This window comes from Dendrobates tinctorius, unplaced genomic scaffold, assembly GCF_039654945.1.
Source record: "Dendrobates tinctorius isolate UK_male_01 unplaced genomic scaffold, ASM3965494v1 ptg000070l, whole genome shotgun sequence".
NCBI lineage: Eukaryota > Metazoa > Chordata > Amphibia > Anura > Dendrobatidae > Dendrobates > Dendrobates tinctorius.
Window position 1 is genome coordinate 58,651,481 of NW_027361738.1, and position 16,437 is coordinate 58,667,917.

Here is a 16,437-nt window from a genome sequence, read left to right on the forward strand (position 1 = left end):
TTATATTCACCTTCCGGGGCCTCAGCGATGCTCCCGTTCCCAGTACTGCCTTGCGAGACCTTTGATGACGTTGCGGTCTCGCGAGGAATAGGGACCGCTACAGTATCGCGAGACCATGTCGTCATTGCTGAGGCCCGGTAAGGCTGCGCGGGATGCCGGAAGGTGAATATAACCCGATTTTTTATTCTTTATTCTATTTTTTACAGGGATATGGTACCCACAGCCTGGAGGGGAGTCTCCTCTCCTCCACCTCTTGCGTACCACCCGCAAATGTTCTGCTTACTTTTTGCATGGTGGGCACAGCCACATGCGGAAAGTAAGCAGAACAACGCATTCCTATGTGGGCGGAATCCCTGTGATTCCGCAAAATTAATGAGCATGCTGCGGATTTTTCCACGATGCGATTCCGCTGCGGGAAAATCTGCAGCATTAGGACAGCATTACGGAATCCCATAGAAATGCATGGGATGCTGTTTTTTGCGTTTTCGCGGCAAAAACACGTGTTAAAAACCACTGCGAAAACACCGCGACGTGTGAACGCAGCCTAAGACCCATCCCGAAATGTTAAAGTTGGGGGTTTGAGACCCATGGAGACTTAAAAAAAATAAAATAAAAATTATATTCTTGTAATTGCTAATTTTTATAGGAAAAAAAATTCTTAACCTGAGTATACAGGCACCATAAAATACATTGTTAGGCTGGTTTCACACTAGCGCATTTTCAGCGCGCGCACGGCCGGGGGTAGCTCCGCCCCCGATCCGGCTCTCTGCCCGGCGTGCCCGCCCCTTCCTTGTAGCGCCGCCTCCTAGCGGACAGCGGCGCCTGCGATCGGCGCACCCTATCTTTAGCATAGGGTGCGCCGATCGTGCGCAGGCCGTGCGCTAGTTGCGCTTTGACCTGCGCTGCGCACTTTTGACGGTGCGCGCCAAAATCAAACTTTTCGGATTTTGGCGCGCACGGCGCACCGTCATAAGTGCGCAGCGCAGGTCAAAGCGCAACTAGCGCACGGCCTGCGCACGATCGGCGCACCCTATGCTAAAGATAGGGTGCGCCGATCGCAGGCGCCGCTGTCCGCTAGGAGGCGGCGCTACAAGCAAGGGGCGGGCACGCCGGGCAGAGAGCCGGATCGGGGGCGGAGCTACCCCCGGCCGTGCGCGCGCTGAAAATGCGCTAATGTGAAACCGGCCTTACACACAATGTATCTCTATGGACATGTATAACCTGCTTCTGGTTCCTTGCCTGCAATAGAGGGTTATAACATTGTCGGCTGTGGCTCATTGGTAGAGCAACAGCCTGCTAACCCGGAGATGTGAATTTGAGGGCTGGGGAGAGATGATCTCAAGATGGAGAAAGTAGGGAGTACTACAATTATTTTTTGGACTGAGCAGAGAGCACCCCTCCCCCACACCAGAGGAGGGGGAACCACTGAGCGATGAAGATGGTGGAGACGGGCGTATAGAAGAGGGACGAAAGCTCTTACATGACGGGACGCGGGCCAGTCTCATCGAATTCGGGACGGATGGTTGAGAGCTACGCTACAGGCTCGTAAAGTTTGGTCATCAGCTTTTCAAGATGCCTAAACATATCTGATGACCATTTACAAAATTACGAGCAGTGTCGCCACACATGTAAGAACTAAAAAGTGGGCGGCCATTGCAACATAAAACGATAAAAAAATACAGAAAAGGGTAAAAATAGAAAAGGCAAAACTCAAGGACGAACATACTGATGACAGGGGATTTATAGTGGTCAGTGGGCGATGTTTTACACGGTTGTCCATCACAATATGTACTATACTGCCAAACCCAAGATTTGGATAGAGCTGGATTTATGACAGACCCCATCGCTGATAAATCAATTACACTCTGATTTTCAGAAATAGTGGATATAAACTGGAAGACCTCATTTATTTAGGCGTGTCTGACAAGACAGCCACATGTGAGAACACATCAATTCTAGCCCTGTCCCATGGCACCTCCTCATGTTAATAGAGAAATGTCAAGGCCGACATGACCCTCACTGAAAGGGTCTGTGTCTTGAAGTCTACTTATCAGACAAATTTTATTCTAGTTCCAGGCCTTCTAATAATCACTTAACAACCTAATGTTTGAGTGGAAATGTAATACAACTAGTGGATAGCTGAAAGTTAGTCCCTAGCAACCAATCAAATCTCAGCTCTCATATTTTCAAGGCCCCTTTGAAAATGAAAGCAGCGCCTTGATTGGTTGCTACGGGCAACTACTCTTATTACAGGTTCTCCTTGTACTAGTTTTTATAAATCTTACCCAATGCTTCCAGTGAAAGGGATGTAGAGTTAATAGGATGTTCCAAAACTAATCTATCCACAGGATGGGCGATAGCAGATATGTGAAAGGAGGGGATTCAACACCCCCATCTCTGTCAGTTGCATTGACTTTGAATGGGAAGGGCACATGTGCGACTGCTGCTCCATTCCAGCAGGGAACAAGGGATCCCCACAGATCATGTCAATGGATGCCCCAGCAGTGGGACCCCAGCAACATAGCGGTTGAAGAAGGGGTTGTCCACTACTAGGACAAATCTTTCTTAAACTAAACCTTTGGTCCCGATAAAATGATAAAGCCTGTACTGTCCTGACGTGTCGGTGCCGTTCCTGCGGTGTCAGCACTCGCAGTCCCGGGGCTATGATGCAGTGGACCACCACATGATGCCCGATGCACACAGTCAGTGCTGGAATCACTGCCCTCACCTTCGGACAAACTGAACATGAAGAGGAAGTCCGGGCTGCAGTTGATCTCGGACTTCCTATTCATATTCAGTTTGTCCGAAGGTAGGGGACAGGGACGCCAGCGCTGATTGGGCTCTGGGCATCACGTGTTCTTTCACCGCATCACAGCCCCGGGACCGCGAGTGCTGACACCGCAGGAACGGCGTGTCGGCACGTCAGGAGAGTACAGGCTTTATCATTTTATCGGGGCCAAACATTTAGTTTAAAGAAGGAGTTGTCCTAGTAGTGGACAACCCCTATAAAAGGGAATCTGTCCATAAGATCAACCCCCTCCGCCTTCCTCAAACGGCACATATACAGAGAAATGCAAAGTATGCAGCATACTAAGTGCATTATGTAAAAAAAAATATTATATATATATATATATATATATATATATATATATATATATATATATATATATATATATATATATATATATATATATATATATATATCTCTCTATATCTCCACACCCATTTGCCAATTGTCTCTACTATGGCAGAGGAGGCATAGTGGCAGTGAGAAACATTCAGAAGACCACCCGGGACAGTCCCGTTGTGTCCTGGACAATTGGAACCTATGGACTTATAGTTTTTGCTCATTCATTTATGGTTTTAGCGGCCAAACTTTTCCAATTTTACATAAGCTTCACTTGCTTTTTTGTGAGACAAGCTGTAGTTTATATTACGCGCCATGTTGCCAAATACGTATGTAACGCGGTGTTCACACAGCGTACATGCTACATGTTTTTTTTTTGTGTGTGTGTGCATAAAATACCGCTGCATTTAACTGTCAAAGCAAAGTGGCTGCGATTTCAATAAATACTCCAGCCCACTGTGCAGCCAAAAGATGCTGCTGAAAGGTGCGGTTTTTTCACTATAAAGATTGAGAGAAGATTCTTATTGCAATTTATGGTGTGGACGCCTGCAGAAAACACGTAGGTAAAAAGAAGCAGAACTGACATTTACACTACACACAGCACGAGCGTTACATTTTTATAAAAACATTTTTATGAGTTTAATAGAGGAGAAAATGAATCACGCTTTTTAACGCAATTTACCGATCATGGTCCATCACTTCATTGTATTTTACGGGTTGTTACAATAAAAGGAATACCAATGTCTTATTTGCGGATGTCAACTGTTTATTTAATAAAAAAGTGCAATAAAAATGGCATTATAGTAATTGCTTTTCTGGCTTTTTTTTTTTTAAATTTTCTAAGAAAAAAAAAGCTCTGACTTATTTTACCTATAGAATTCCGGTACATAGAAATGCACTGGTATATAGAGATGTAGCACTGCAGCTTATAACTCGGGGCTAAAGCTGCAGACTGCTATGCAAGAGGTTGGGTGTTTGAGTCCCTGTGAAGACCAGACTTCAAGACAAGTGAACAATGGGTTAATTAAAGGATATACAGAGCACAGAAAGATGCTGGAGTTGGAAGAAAGAATACTGAGCAATGAACTCTTCAGTAACTCACGCAGGGTGTCCGGTCCTCAAATAAAAACTTATGGTCGGCTGAGGGAAGACTGGTAGGGGAAAAGCTGGAATTTCAGTAGTCGGCGCAGACACTGACGACAGCAGCAATAATCATTTGAAAACAACTGCTACAGGTGATAATTGGAAGATGCAAACAGAAAAATAATAATCCATCAACAGTAAGGTAGTTACCCTTTTCCTTTACAACCAACCCCAAATTGTATGGGGGCATATTACAGCACCTTCTATAGAAGAGCATGGTAACCCATGAGACGGGACAATAGCACGCTATGAAAAGTGAGCAATTAAGCAGTTTATTCACGCCCCATCCACTTACACAGGGCATGTCCCTTACCTGTAGGCATTTAAGCCAACAGCAGGGCACATGAACCCTTTCATTACACTTCCTAAAATGTTACAGACCATGCCAAGTAAAGAATATCACTACTCCGGTCCTTGCAGCTCATAGTGATCTTCTCTACTAGGCATCTGAGGGGTGCAGAGAACTCCAGGTTTGGGGAGATACAAGTGGGGAAAAATAAAAAAAGACACAGTACACCTGGGAAACTCATGGAGTCCGATTCCATATAAATCAGGACATCACATCGTGAAACCATTGGGTTGCAGAATATGGAGATCATAGTCAACAACTGGCAAATAATCAAGTACCTGCACATCCTAGATCATCCAGTTCAGCTTCAGGCCCCAGGATTTCATTGCCGTCTGTACAATCTGTAAAATAGGAACATAAAAAATTAGGAATAAAAGAAAAATGAATGTGTGCGTAACATACACCGCCGTTCAAATGTTTGGGGGTCACCCAGACAATTTTGTGTTTTCCATGAAAACTCATACTTTTATCAAATGAGTTGCCAAATGAATTTAAAATCTAGTCTAGACATTGACAAGGTTCGAAAAAAAGATTTTATTTGAAATAATAATGATCTCCTTCAAACATTGCTTTCGTCACATTGCTAGAATGCCAAAGGTCTGCAATGCTGGAATAATTGCTGCAAAGGAAGCAGTTAATTTGCTGAGGTAATCTGGAGAAATTTCTCCCCATGCTTCCAGAAGCCCCTCCCACAAATTGGTTTGGCTTGATGGGCACTTTCTGCGAACCATACAGTCAAGCTGCTAACACAACAGCTTAATGGGGTTGAGATCTGGTGACTGCGCTGGCCACTCCATTACAGATAGAATACCAGCTGCCTGCTTCTTCCCTAAATAGTTCTTGCATAATTTGGAGGTGTGCTTTGGGTCATTGTCCTGTTGTGGGATGAAATTGGCTCCAATCAAGCACTGTCCACAGGCTATGGCATGGCGTTGCAAAATGGAGTGATAGCCTTCCTTATCCAAAATCCCTTTCACCTTGTACAAATCTCTAACTTTACCAGCACCAAAGCAACCCTAGACCATCACATTACCTCCACCATGCTTGACAGATGGCGTCAGGCACTCTTCCAGCATCTTTTCAGTTGTTCTGAGTCTCACAAATATTCTTCTGTGCGATCCAAACACCTCACACTAGGATTCTTCTGTCCATAACACTTTTTTCCAATCTTCCTCTGTCCAATGTCTGTGTTCTTTTGGCCATATTAATGTTTTCCTTTTATTAGCCAGTCTCAGATATGGCTTTTTCTTTGCCACTCTGCCCTGAAGGCCAGCATTCCGGAGTCGCCTCTTCACTGTAGACGTTGACACTGGCGTTTTACGTGTACTATTTAATGAAGATGCCAGTTGAGGACCTGTGAGGTGTCGATTTCTCAAACTACAGACTAATGTACTTGTCTTGTTGCTCAGTTGTGCAGCGGGGCCTCCCACTTCTCTTTCTACTCTGGTTAGAGCCTGTTTGTGCTCTCCACTGAAGGGAGTAGTACACACCGTTGTAGGAAATCTTCAGTTTCTTGGCAATTTCTCGCATGGAATAGCCTTCATTTCTAAGAACAAGAATAGACCGTCGAGTTTCACATGAAAGTTCTTTTTTTCTGGCCATTTTGAGAGTTTAATGGAACAAATGTAATGCCCCAGATTCTCAACTAGCTCAAAAGGAAGGTCAGGTTTATAGTTTCTCTAATCAGCCAAACTTTTTTCAGCTGTGCTAAAATACTTGCACAAGGGTTTTCAAGGGTATTCTAACCATTCATTAGCAGTCTTGCACAGTTAGCAAACAAAGTACCATAAGAACACTGCAGTGATGGTTGTTGGAAATGGGCCTCTATACACCTATGAAGATACTGCATTACAAACCAGACGTTTGCAGCTAGAATAGTCATTTACCACATTAATGTACAGTGGGGCAAAAAAGTATTTAGTCAGTCAGCAATAGTGCAAGTTCCACCACTTAAAAAGATGAGAGGCGTCTGTAATTTACATCATAGGTAGACCTCAACTATGGGAGACAAACTGAGAAAAAAAAAATCCAGAAAATCACATTGTCTGTTTTTTTTTTTTTCATTTTATTCGCATATTATGGTGGAAAATAAGTATTTGGTCAGAAACAAAATTTCATCTCAATACTTTGTGATATATCCTTTGTTGGCAATGACAGAGGTCAAACGTTTTCTGTAAGTCTTCACAAGGTTGCCAGACACTGTTGTTGGCCCATTCCTCCATGCAGATCTCCTCTAGAGCAGTGATGTTTTTGGCTTTTCGCTTGGCAACACGGACTTTCAACTCCCTCCAAAGGTTTTCTATAGGGTTGAGATCTGGAGACTGGCTAGGCCACTCCAGGACCTTGAAATGCTTCTTATGAAGCCACTCCTTCGTTGCCCTGGCGGTGTGCTTTGGATCATTGTCATGTTGAAAGACCCAGCCACGTTTCACCTTCAATGCCCTTGCTGATGGAAGGAGGTTTGCACTCAAAATCTCACGATACATGGCCCCATTCATTCTTTCATGTACCTGGATCAGTCGTCCTGGCCCCTTTGCAGAGAAACAGCCCCAAAGCATGATGTTTCCACCACCATGCTTTACAGTAGGTATGGTGTTTGATGGATGCAACTCAGTATTCTTTTTCCTCCAAACACGACAAGTTGTGTTTCTACCAAACAGTTCCAGTTTGGTTTCATCAGACCATAGGACATTCTCCCAAAACTCCTCTGGATCATCCAAATGCTCTCTAGCAAACTTCAGACGGGCCCGGACATGTACAGGCTTAAGCAGTAGGACACGTCTGGCACTGCAGGATCTGAGTCCATGGTGGCGTAGTGTGCTACTTATGGTAGGCCTTGTTACATTGGTCCCAGCTCTCTGCAGTTCATTCACTAGGTCCCCCCGCGTGGTTCTGGGATTTTTGCTCACCGTTCTTGTGATCATTCTGACCCCACGGGGTGGGATTTTGCGTGGAGCACCAGATCGAGGGAGATTATCAGTGGTCTTGTATGTCTTCCATTTTCTAATTATTGCTCCCACAGTTGATTTCTTCACTCCAAGCTGGTTGGCTATTGCAGATTCAGTCTTCCCAGCCTGGTGCAGGGCTACAATTTTGTTTCTGGTGTCCTTTGACAGCTCTTTGGTCTTCACCATAGTGGAGTTTGGAGTCAGACTGTTTGAGGGTGTGCACAGGTGTCTTTTTATACTGATAACAAGTTTAAACAGGTGCCATTACTACAGGTAATGAGTGGAGGAAAGAGGAGACTCTTAAAGAAGAAGTTACAGGTCTGTGAGAGCCAGAAATCTTGATTGCTTGTTTCTGACCAAATACTTATTTTCCACCATAATATGCAAATAAAATGAAAAAAAAAAAAAACAGACAATGTGATTTTCTGGATTTTTTTTTCTCAGTTTGTCTCCCATAGTTGAGGTCTACCTATGATGTAAATTACAGACGCCTCTCATCTTTTTAAGTGGTGGAACTTGCACTATTGCTGACTGACTAAATACTTTTTTGCCCCACTGTATAGAGTATTTCTGAATCATTTAATGTTAGCTCCATTGGAAAAAAACGTGCTTTTCTTTCAAAAATAAGGAAAATTCTAAGTGACTCTATACTTTTACACGGTAGTGTATATTTATAGAGTATTTTAAAATGCATCACAGTAACAAGGCTATAGAATATTATAAGTGATGTGTAACAAGTATTAATAGTTTGCATCTTATTAGCTGAAAAATAAATTGTTCATTCTTATTTTTATAAAACATTCTTACTTTGCAGTTTTTTGTTTTGTTTTTTTTTACACACACACACACACACACACACACACACACACACACACTTATAACTCTTACAGGGATTGCCCAGGTTTGTGATTAAAGTCTGCAGTACTATGTGACCGAATGAAAAATAGAAATTCATGGTACTCCCATGGTAGGAGTGCAGTGATTTTTTATTTTTCATTAATATTGGAGTAGCATCCTATCTGTGCAACCCTTCACTGAGCAGAGCAACTTGTTACCTTTCAAACTTCACACCTGACTGCAGACTTGAATTCTCACAGCTTGCGCACTGCACACAGTCAGGATTCTCTGATGACTGCGGCAAAAGTGAACAGTCATGTAACTGCAAGTATGTGATTTGCACATAAGCGGGCATGTGCTACCTAGAAGTGCACGGCATTGCTCAATTCAATTGTAATGAATGAGGCAGCATATGTCTAGTCAGAATGTGACCAGAAGTATGCAAATCGCATACCCACTAACTGAAAGCACCAGAGAATCCTGACAGCATGCAATGTGCGCACTGCCAGGATTCCGAAGTCCGACGTCACATAAAATGACTGCAGACTTTCTTCACAAATCTGGAGAGCCCCTTTAAAGAAAATAATTATTAAAAAAAAAAAAAAAAAAAAACATCTGCCGCTGAAGGTTAAAGAGGTGGTCAACTACTTGTAGACTGATGGCCTATCGTTAGGATAAGTCATAAATGTCTGATCAGCCTGGGTCCAACACCTCCCGACATTCAGTTATCAGTGTCGGCAGCGGCAGGCCGACCGTGTACTTGTAGTGGCCGGGGCTTGGTATTCATATCAATAGGAGGCGAATGTGCAGTACCCTGCGGCGGCCACTACAAGTAGATGACCAAGCTCCGCAATTAAATACTTCATGACCGGTGGCCGCTGACAACAGCTGATCAGCGGGGGTGCTGGGTGTTGCACCCAGGCCGATCAGACATTTATGACCTATCCTAAAGATAGTAGTGGACAACCTCTTTAAGACTTTTTTTTTTTCCTTGTGGTATTTGATGCCTTATTGCACCAAGTTGTTCAAAACAGCACACACAGATTGATGAATTTTGTGAAAAGTTAAAGATGCTTTTTGTTTTTTTTTTTCCTTTTAGCTTTTTTTTTTTTAGAGCAGAAGGTTATAACACCCTTTAAAAAGTCACACATTAGTCTTCAACTGCGCAAGAATAAAATTAGAAAGATTTTGCGCTCCATTTTGCGCTGGAGGACAAATTGTAAAGAATTTGACATTTCAAAATGTTACAATTGATTAGTCTAAAACATTTAGAAAACCAAAAACAGTATTCATAATGCCAAACAAAAAGAAAACCGAAGGAATTAAGTAAAATTTAAGTTAAGGTGCAAATTAAATAAATCATAAAGCGCAAACATAAGTGTCACTATTCAAGTCATTTTTACTCCAGAAAAAAAAGGCGCAAAAGAATGAATTGAGTTACCAAAATCTCTCTCCTATTCACAGGTCACAGACAGGCATCCTGGCACACAGCCAATGCTCAGGACACAGATTTAGAACAAACTAAATATAAAGCCTTTACACATTTGTTAAAACCATTTAAATGCAATTACATTTTTTGCATGACCTCTGACATACAAGGGCAGAAGCAACCAGACATTGAAGTATTTTCCAAAGTGCAACTCCACACTAGCGAAAAATAGCTGGTTATTTCCCTTTGCTATAGGACATTAAACCAGACTTAATATAGCTCACCAGTGGCCAAGTTTCAACAATCTATTTGTTTATAAGCCTTTATACATACCATGTGCCATTTACACTTATTTGACAGTGGGGTTTTAGTCCCCATCAGGCAGATGACCACAGAGGTAACAGTTACCTCTGCACCCCCTGCCTCTGGTCATATACATAACCTGAATTTCAATTTATCCAGTACAAAAAAAAAAATATAATAAATTAAGCCAAGTCTACAATAGTTAAAAACTTTTTAAAACAGTTTTATTTTTGCTAGTACAAATTCACTGGAGCTTCTGTTTTTAACTTACCTTACCAGCTGCGGTGGAGCTGGATACCAGGGTCGCTGCTGGTGGAGGCAAGAGTGGAGCACTGCAGCAGGCTGGGATGAGGGGGTGTTCGGTGGTGCGGGGCCTCTGCCGACATTTTGTGAAATCCTGGGGCCCCAGCACTTCCATGGTTTACTATGCGGTGGAATCCGGCAAAACAGCTGCCGGGGGCGGTGCATGCGCAGATGGAGATCTCGGCACCAAGGGGGGGGGGGGGGGGAATAAGTGGGTGCTGTCATGGGTTCCGGGAAACACCATTATCGGTGAGTAACTAAGCTATTCTCTCTCACCCATGACAGCACCACGGAGAGAATTTCAGAGATTGGCAGCTTAGGGAGGGACCACCGCCTGAAGGACCCTTCTCCCGAAGCTCAGGTCAGACGTAGAGGCTAGATCTAAGCGATAGTGCCTAAAAAAGGTAGAAGGTGTTGACCAGGTGGCCGCCTTACAGATCTGCTCTATTGATACCTCTGATCTTTCTGCCCATGAGGTCGCCATTGCCCTTGTAGAGTGAGCTTTTAGACCCTCCGGGATGGTATTCCCACTGGATGAATACGCCAGGGCAGGGTACTCTTGGATGCCTTGAGTCCCTTCAGAGGTCCCTGGAGACACACAAAGAGAGACCCTTCCTTCATCCCTTGGTGGCCTCTAGATACTGAACTAGACACCTCTTCACATCCAAGGTGTGAAATTTCTCCTCTCCCCTATTCCTAGGGTTTGGGCAGAAGGAAGGAAGGACCACTTCTTGGGACCTATGGAAGTGTGTTGACACCTTAGGTAGGTATGCTGGATCAGGTTTTAATATGACTATCGTCCAGGATTTTAGTGAACGGGGGTATTGCTGACAGAGCCTGAATATCGCTCACTCTGCGAGCGGATGTTAGGGCCACTAAAAGTATAGTTTTTAATGAAAGGGTTTTTAGGGGTGCTGATTGGATGGGCTCGAATGGGGGCCCTGTTAGTGCAGACATCACTAGGTTTAGATCCCATGACGGTATTTTCTGGGTGGTTATTGGCCTAGACCGGGCTGCGGCCCTCATAAACCGTGCCACCCAAGGGTTGCCTGCCACATCCTGGTTATAAAGGGCACCTAGAGCCGCTATCTGTACCTTCAACGTATTAGTTGCCAGCCCCTGCTCTAACCCTTTTTGTAGGAATTCGAGAATTTTGTCAATTTGGATTCCATCTTGAACCCTTACCCCAGAGCTAGATAGAAATTTCCTCCAAGTTCTACCATAGACCCTGGTTGTGATCGGTTTCCTACTCTTTTGTAGCGTGGAAACCAGATTTTTTGAAAACCCTCTCCCCCTCAGCAGTGCCCTTTCAAATTCCATGCTGTAAAATGGAGGTTCACTGCCCGAGGGTGTAACACGGGACCTTGGGACAGAAGGTCGGGGAGATCTGGTAGAACCCAGGGCTCGGTTATTGACAGTATTCTCAGCCAGGAAAACCAAGTTCTTTTTGGCCAAAACGGGGCTATTAGTATCATTCATGCCCTGTCTTCTCTGACTTTCCTTATGCCGGGAGGAGAATGGGCAGTGGAAAGGCATACATTAGGCCCTGCGTCCATGAAAGCATAAACGCATCCAGGGTCCTTGGATTCCCCCTGCGGTCTAGGGAAAAAAATGCTTCCACTTTTTTGTGGTCGGCAAACAGATCCATGTCCGGGGTTCCCCACATTTTTACAATTTTCCGAAAAATGGACTGTTTTAGAACCCACTCCCCTTGATGTAGCTGGGTGTGACTTAGAAAGTCTGCTGTCTGGTTTTCTGCTCCCTGTATGTGTAGTGCAGATAGGGACAGTAGGTTTTTCTCGGCTAGCATGAATATTTCGGAGGATGTGTTCATTAGTGTTCGGGACCTGGTTCCCCCCTGACGATTTATGTAGGCCACCATCACTCTATTGTCTGAAAATAGTCGGACACGATGTCCCTTTAATACCGGTAGAAAGTGTGTTAGGGCGTAGCCTACTGCCAGCAGTTCCTTTTGGTTCGAGGAGGCTTCTAGTTCCTGACCTCCCTATTGCCCCTGAGCCACCCTGTTGCTCATGTGTGCTCCCCATCCCTTGGGACTGGCATCCGTGGTGATTATGTGTGTGACTTATCACCCAGGGAATCCCTTTGGATAGGTTATCTGTTTCCCCACCAAGCTAGGGAACAAATAGTTTTGGAGTCTAGTGTAATGTAACCTTTCAAGTGACCTCTTAATGCTGACTGGTTGGCTAAAACATCCTATTGGAGATCTCTCGTATGTAGCTGCGCCCACTGGACCGCCGGCAGGCATGCGGAGAGGGACCCCAACAGTGACATTGCTTTTCTTAGCGTCTCCTTTTTGTGGTCTGGCAGGTAACACTCCTGGGTGTTTCAGTCCAGTGTCAGGCCTAGGAACTCCTGGACTTTCCTGGGCTCCAGCCTTGATTTTTTTTTAGGTTTAGGAGCCATCCGAGGTTTTTTAGAGTGCCCATCACTCTGTCCCTCTGTTCCCTGCATCTTTGGGCTGAGTTGCTCGCTATTAAAAAGTCGTCCAGATATGGGACAATTAGAACATCTTGTTCTCTTAGGTGAGCCATCATCTCTGCCACTAGTTTCGTGAAGATTCGCGGGGCTACCGAGATCCCAAATGGCAGGGCCCTGTACTGAAATTCCCTTATTTCGCCTCCTATGGAGACCGCAAGTCTGAGGTATTGGTCGGGAGTCTTTGTGGATGGGGACCTGATAGTAGGCATCGCTGCGGTCTAATACTACCATGAAGCAATGTGGAAAGAGAATTTTGATAGTCGACTTGATCAACTCCATTTTGAATTTCTCGTTATTGACATAATCGTTCAGTCTTTTTAGATTTCTGATTGTCCGGAAGGTACCCTCCGGTTTGGTTATTAGGAAGAGAGGCGAGTAGAATCCTCTGCCTTTCTCCCACGGGGGAACCTCCTGGAGGACTTTTTTATTCAGCAGGCTTAGGACCTCTTTTTCGAGGGCTTCTTGTTCTTTTACTGATGATCTTAGTGGGGTCACTACATATTTTTGAGGTGGGAGAGAGAGAGAGAGAGAGAGAGAGAGAGAGAGAGAGAGAGAGAGAGAGAGAGAGAGAGAGAGAGAGAGAGAGAGAGAGAGAGAGAGAGAGAGAGAGAGAGAGAGAGAGAGAGAGAGAGAGAGAGAGAGAGAGACACTATCCTTAGCCCTGATCCTATCAGATTTAATAACCAAGGGTTGTTCGATATTTTCCTCCAGGCTGGGAGAAAAAAAGCTTAGCCTCCCTCCCACCCTGGGCAAACAGTCACTTGGAGGGCTTTTTGTCTCGGGACGAGTTACCAAAGAAGAACCCCCTGTCTCTCCTTCTGTCGTCCCATTTCTGTTCTCTCGGGGGTCTCCTCTGAAAATTTTTTTTGTTCCGAAAGGACCTTTTAAAGCCTGTGGGGCCTGTAGGGCCTAAATTTGGGAATCCCTTCTTTTTGACCCCCGCTTTTTCAAGGATGTCATCCAAAGTCTCTCCAAATAGGAATTTCCCTTCACAAGGGATGGCACATAGTTTGTAAATCCCCAGGCCAACATTTAAGCCATAGCGTTCTTCGGGCTGCCGTTTTGAACAACAACCTTAACGAATCAGCCGAAGAGTCGGCTAAGGCGGCCACCGCGCTCCCCTTATCATGGGAATGGATTCCAGGATCTTCTCCCTGGGTGTACCTTCCCTTAGCTGCTTCTCTAGTCGGTCTACCCAAACCTTGAGGGATCTGGAGGTACAAGTTGCTGCTATCGCTGGCCTAAGATTTCCTCCTGCTGATTCCCAGGTGCCCTTGAGGAAAGTATCAGCTTTTTTGTCTAATGGGTCCTTTAGAGTACCCATATCCTCAAAGGGGAGTGCAAATTTTTTCGAAGCTTTGGCGACCGCCATGTCTAACTTCGGGGCTCTGTCACAGGACGTGGACGCTTCCTCGTCAAATGGGTATTTTCTTTTAAGGGAGGGAACCGTGGAGTTCTTCCTATCTGGTCTCTCCCATTCTTTTTTATCAGACCCTGTACATTCTCGTTTAGCGGGAATACTCTGCGTCTCTTTTGGCCTAATCCCCCGAACATTATGTCCTGGACTGATCTATCTGGCCAAGGGTCTGCTACCCCCATGGTAGACCTTACCGCTTTTGCTAACATGTCTACCTCATCCAGGGGAAAGCAATGACGCCCCTCTGTTTCCTCATCTGAGGATGACGAGTCGGTGTCTGAAGTATTTGATGTAACTTCCCCTGACGTCGAGGCATCTGACTGGGAGGCTGCTACTGTGTCCCTTTTCATTCCCCTCTCTGAGTTTTAGGGATGAAAGGGCACTTAAACTCCGATCAGATTACCGCTCATAGATCCGAGGCGTAATCTGGGGTTTCATCACAAAGAACTTCCTGTATGCAGGAGTCGCAGAGTTTTTTATCCCAAGCTGCTGGTAGTGGCCTTCTACAGGTGGGCATTCCCTGTTCTTTGTCTTTTCTTCTTTCCCTAATAAGGGAAAGAAGTCTATTATAATGGGGGACATTCACGTAGATTACTTACCCCATCATGCGCGGTTGCAGGTACCGGTTCGGGAGGTGGATTCGGATCCCTCACGGGCTGATCCACAGGAGGAGATTTGCTCCTCGCAGTCGACTTGCTCTGCTGCGTGGAGTGGCTACTGGACCGGCCCTCTCGCCCGTCCTTTTCTTTTTGCCGGGGCTGGTGCCTGCGCTGCTCCTTATGCTGCTGTATTGGCTGCTCCTCATGCTGGTCGCTGTCCTCCATGTCTGTAGGACGCCTCCAGCAAGGAGCAGCTCCCACCGACTTCTTTTGAATCTCCAGGGCCCCGACGTCACCTACTCCTCCCAGCCTGCCCCGCTGTGCCCCGGGTAGCGCACAATGCGCATGCGCCGGCCACGGGGACCCGGAAGTCTTCATTCCATTTCTGGGGCAGCGCCATATTGGTACACCTCTGTACCGCGCGCTGCCCCTGCATGTACCGGCGTCCCACCAGCCCCATTCTCCTTTTCGGAGCGGCGGCTCGGTCCTCCGCGCCCGCTCACCCTGTACAGCCCCCTCGGCTACAGCGGTGGTGGCTTCAGGCACCGACCCCGCCGCGGCAGGGGCCTCCCCGCTGCCAGGACTACGAACGGGACAGCCCTGGCTCCTCTTCAAAGGTAAGCCTGCCGCCTGCTGCAGGATCCACGGGTCACCCGTCAAGGACAGGAACCCAACTGGGGGGGGGGGGGGGGGGGGGGGGGGGTTTGAGGAGAGGTGCCGCCTTTTTCATCTGTAGGTTCCTGTCCTTGATGGGCGGACCCCCTCTCTTCGTGGTGCTGTCATGGGTGAGAGAAACATATGATCTAAATTAACCATTATCATAAAGTATAATGTGTCATGAAAAAAATAAATCTCAAAATCACTGGGTTTTGTTGAAACATTCCAGAGCTATTGCCACATAAAGGGACACTGACAGATTTAAAAAAAAATTTGGTTAAGATTTTTTCTAATTCATTTAATACAGACAGTGAGATGAAAAAATAAATAAGATAAAAATAATTATTTAGCTCTTGGAAGCTTGTGCTGCTTACTGAATAGCTATGCTTAATAGGTATAAAAAAAATAAAATAATGTATGACGATTGGCTGATACATACACGGTGTTCCAAATTATTATGCAAAAAATATTTCCTCATTTTCTCTAAATTACCTATATGAATTGCAGTCATTGTTATTTTCCAGTCATTTACTATTCTAGTATAATTGCAATGTTTTTGAACAAACTGCCTATGAAAACAGTATATTTTTCAAAATAATAAACACTCAAAATTCATGTTCCAAATTATTATGCACAGCAGAGTTTTCAACCTTTTTATTTTGAACAAAAAAATGGTCAATTGGGAAATTATAAGCATTATCAACTTATTACAAAATGAAATCAAACAGTTTTCAAGTCAAAACTTTATTCTAGGTGATGTTACATTTGCACATAGGACCCCTTGTTCAAAAAAAGCTTCTGAACTCTCTCGTCCATTGAATTT

General features: G+C 45.0%; 1 protein-coding gene across 3 annotated transcripts in view; it reads right to left on the reverse strand.

Moving 5' to 3' along the window:
* Positions 1–16,437, reverse strand: part of ZEB1 (zinc finger E-box binding homeobox 1) — a 146,869-nt gene that overhangs the window by 47,498 nt on the left and 82,934 nt on the right. For all 3 annotated transcript variants that reach the window (XM_073581697.1, XM_073581696.1, XM_073581698.1), the window contains exon 3: positions 4,898–4,960. In XM_073581697.1, the coding sequence (XP_073437798.1) occupies positions 4,898–4,960 (63 nt within the window). The remainder of the gene's footprint in view (positions 1–4,897; positions 4,961–16,437) is intronic.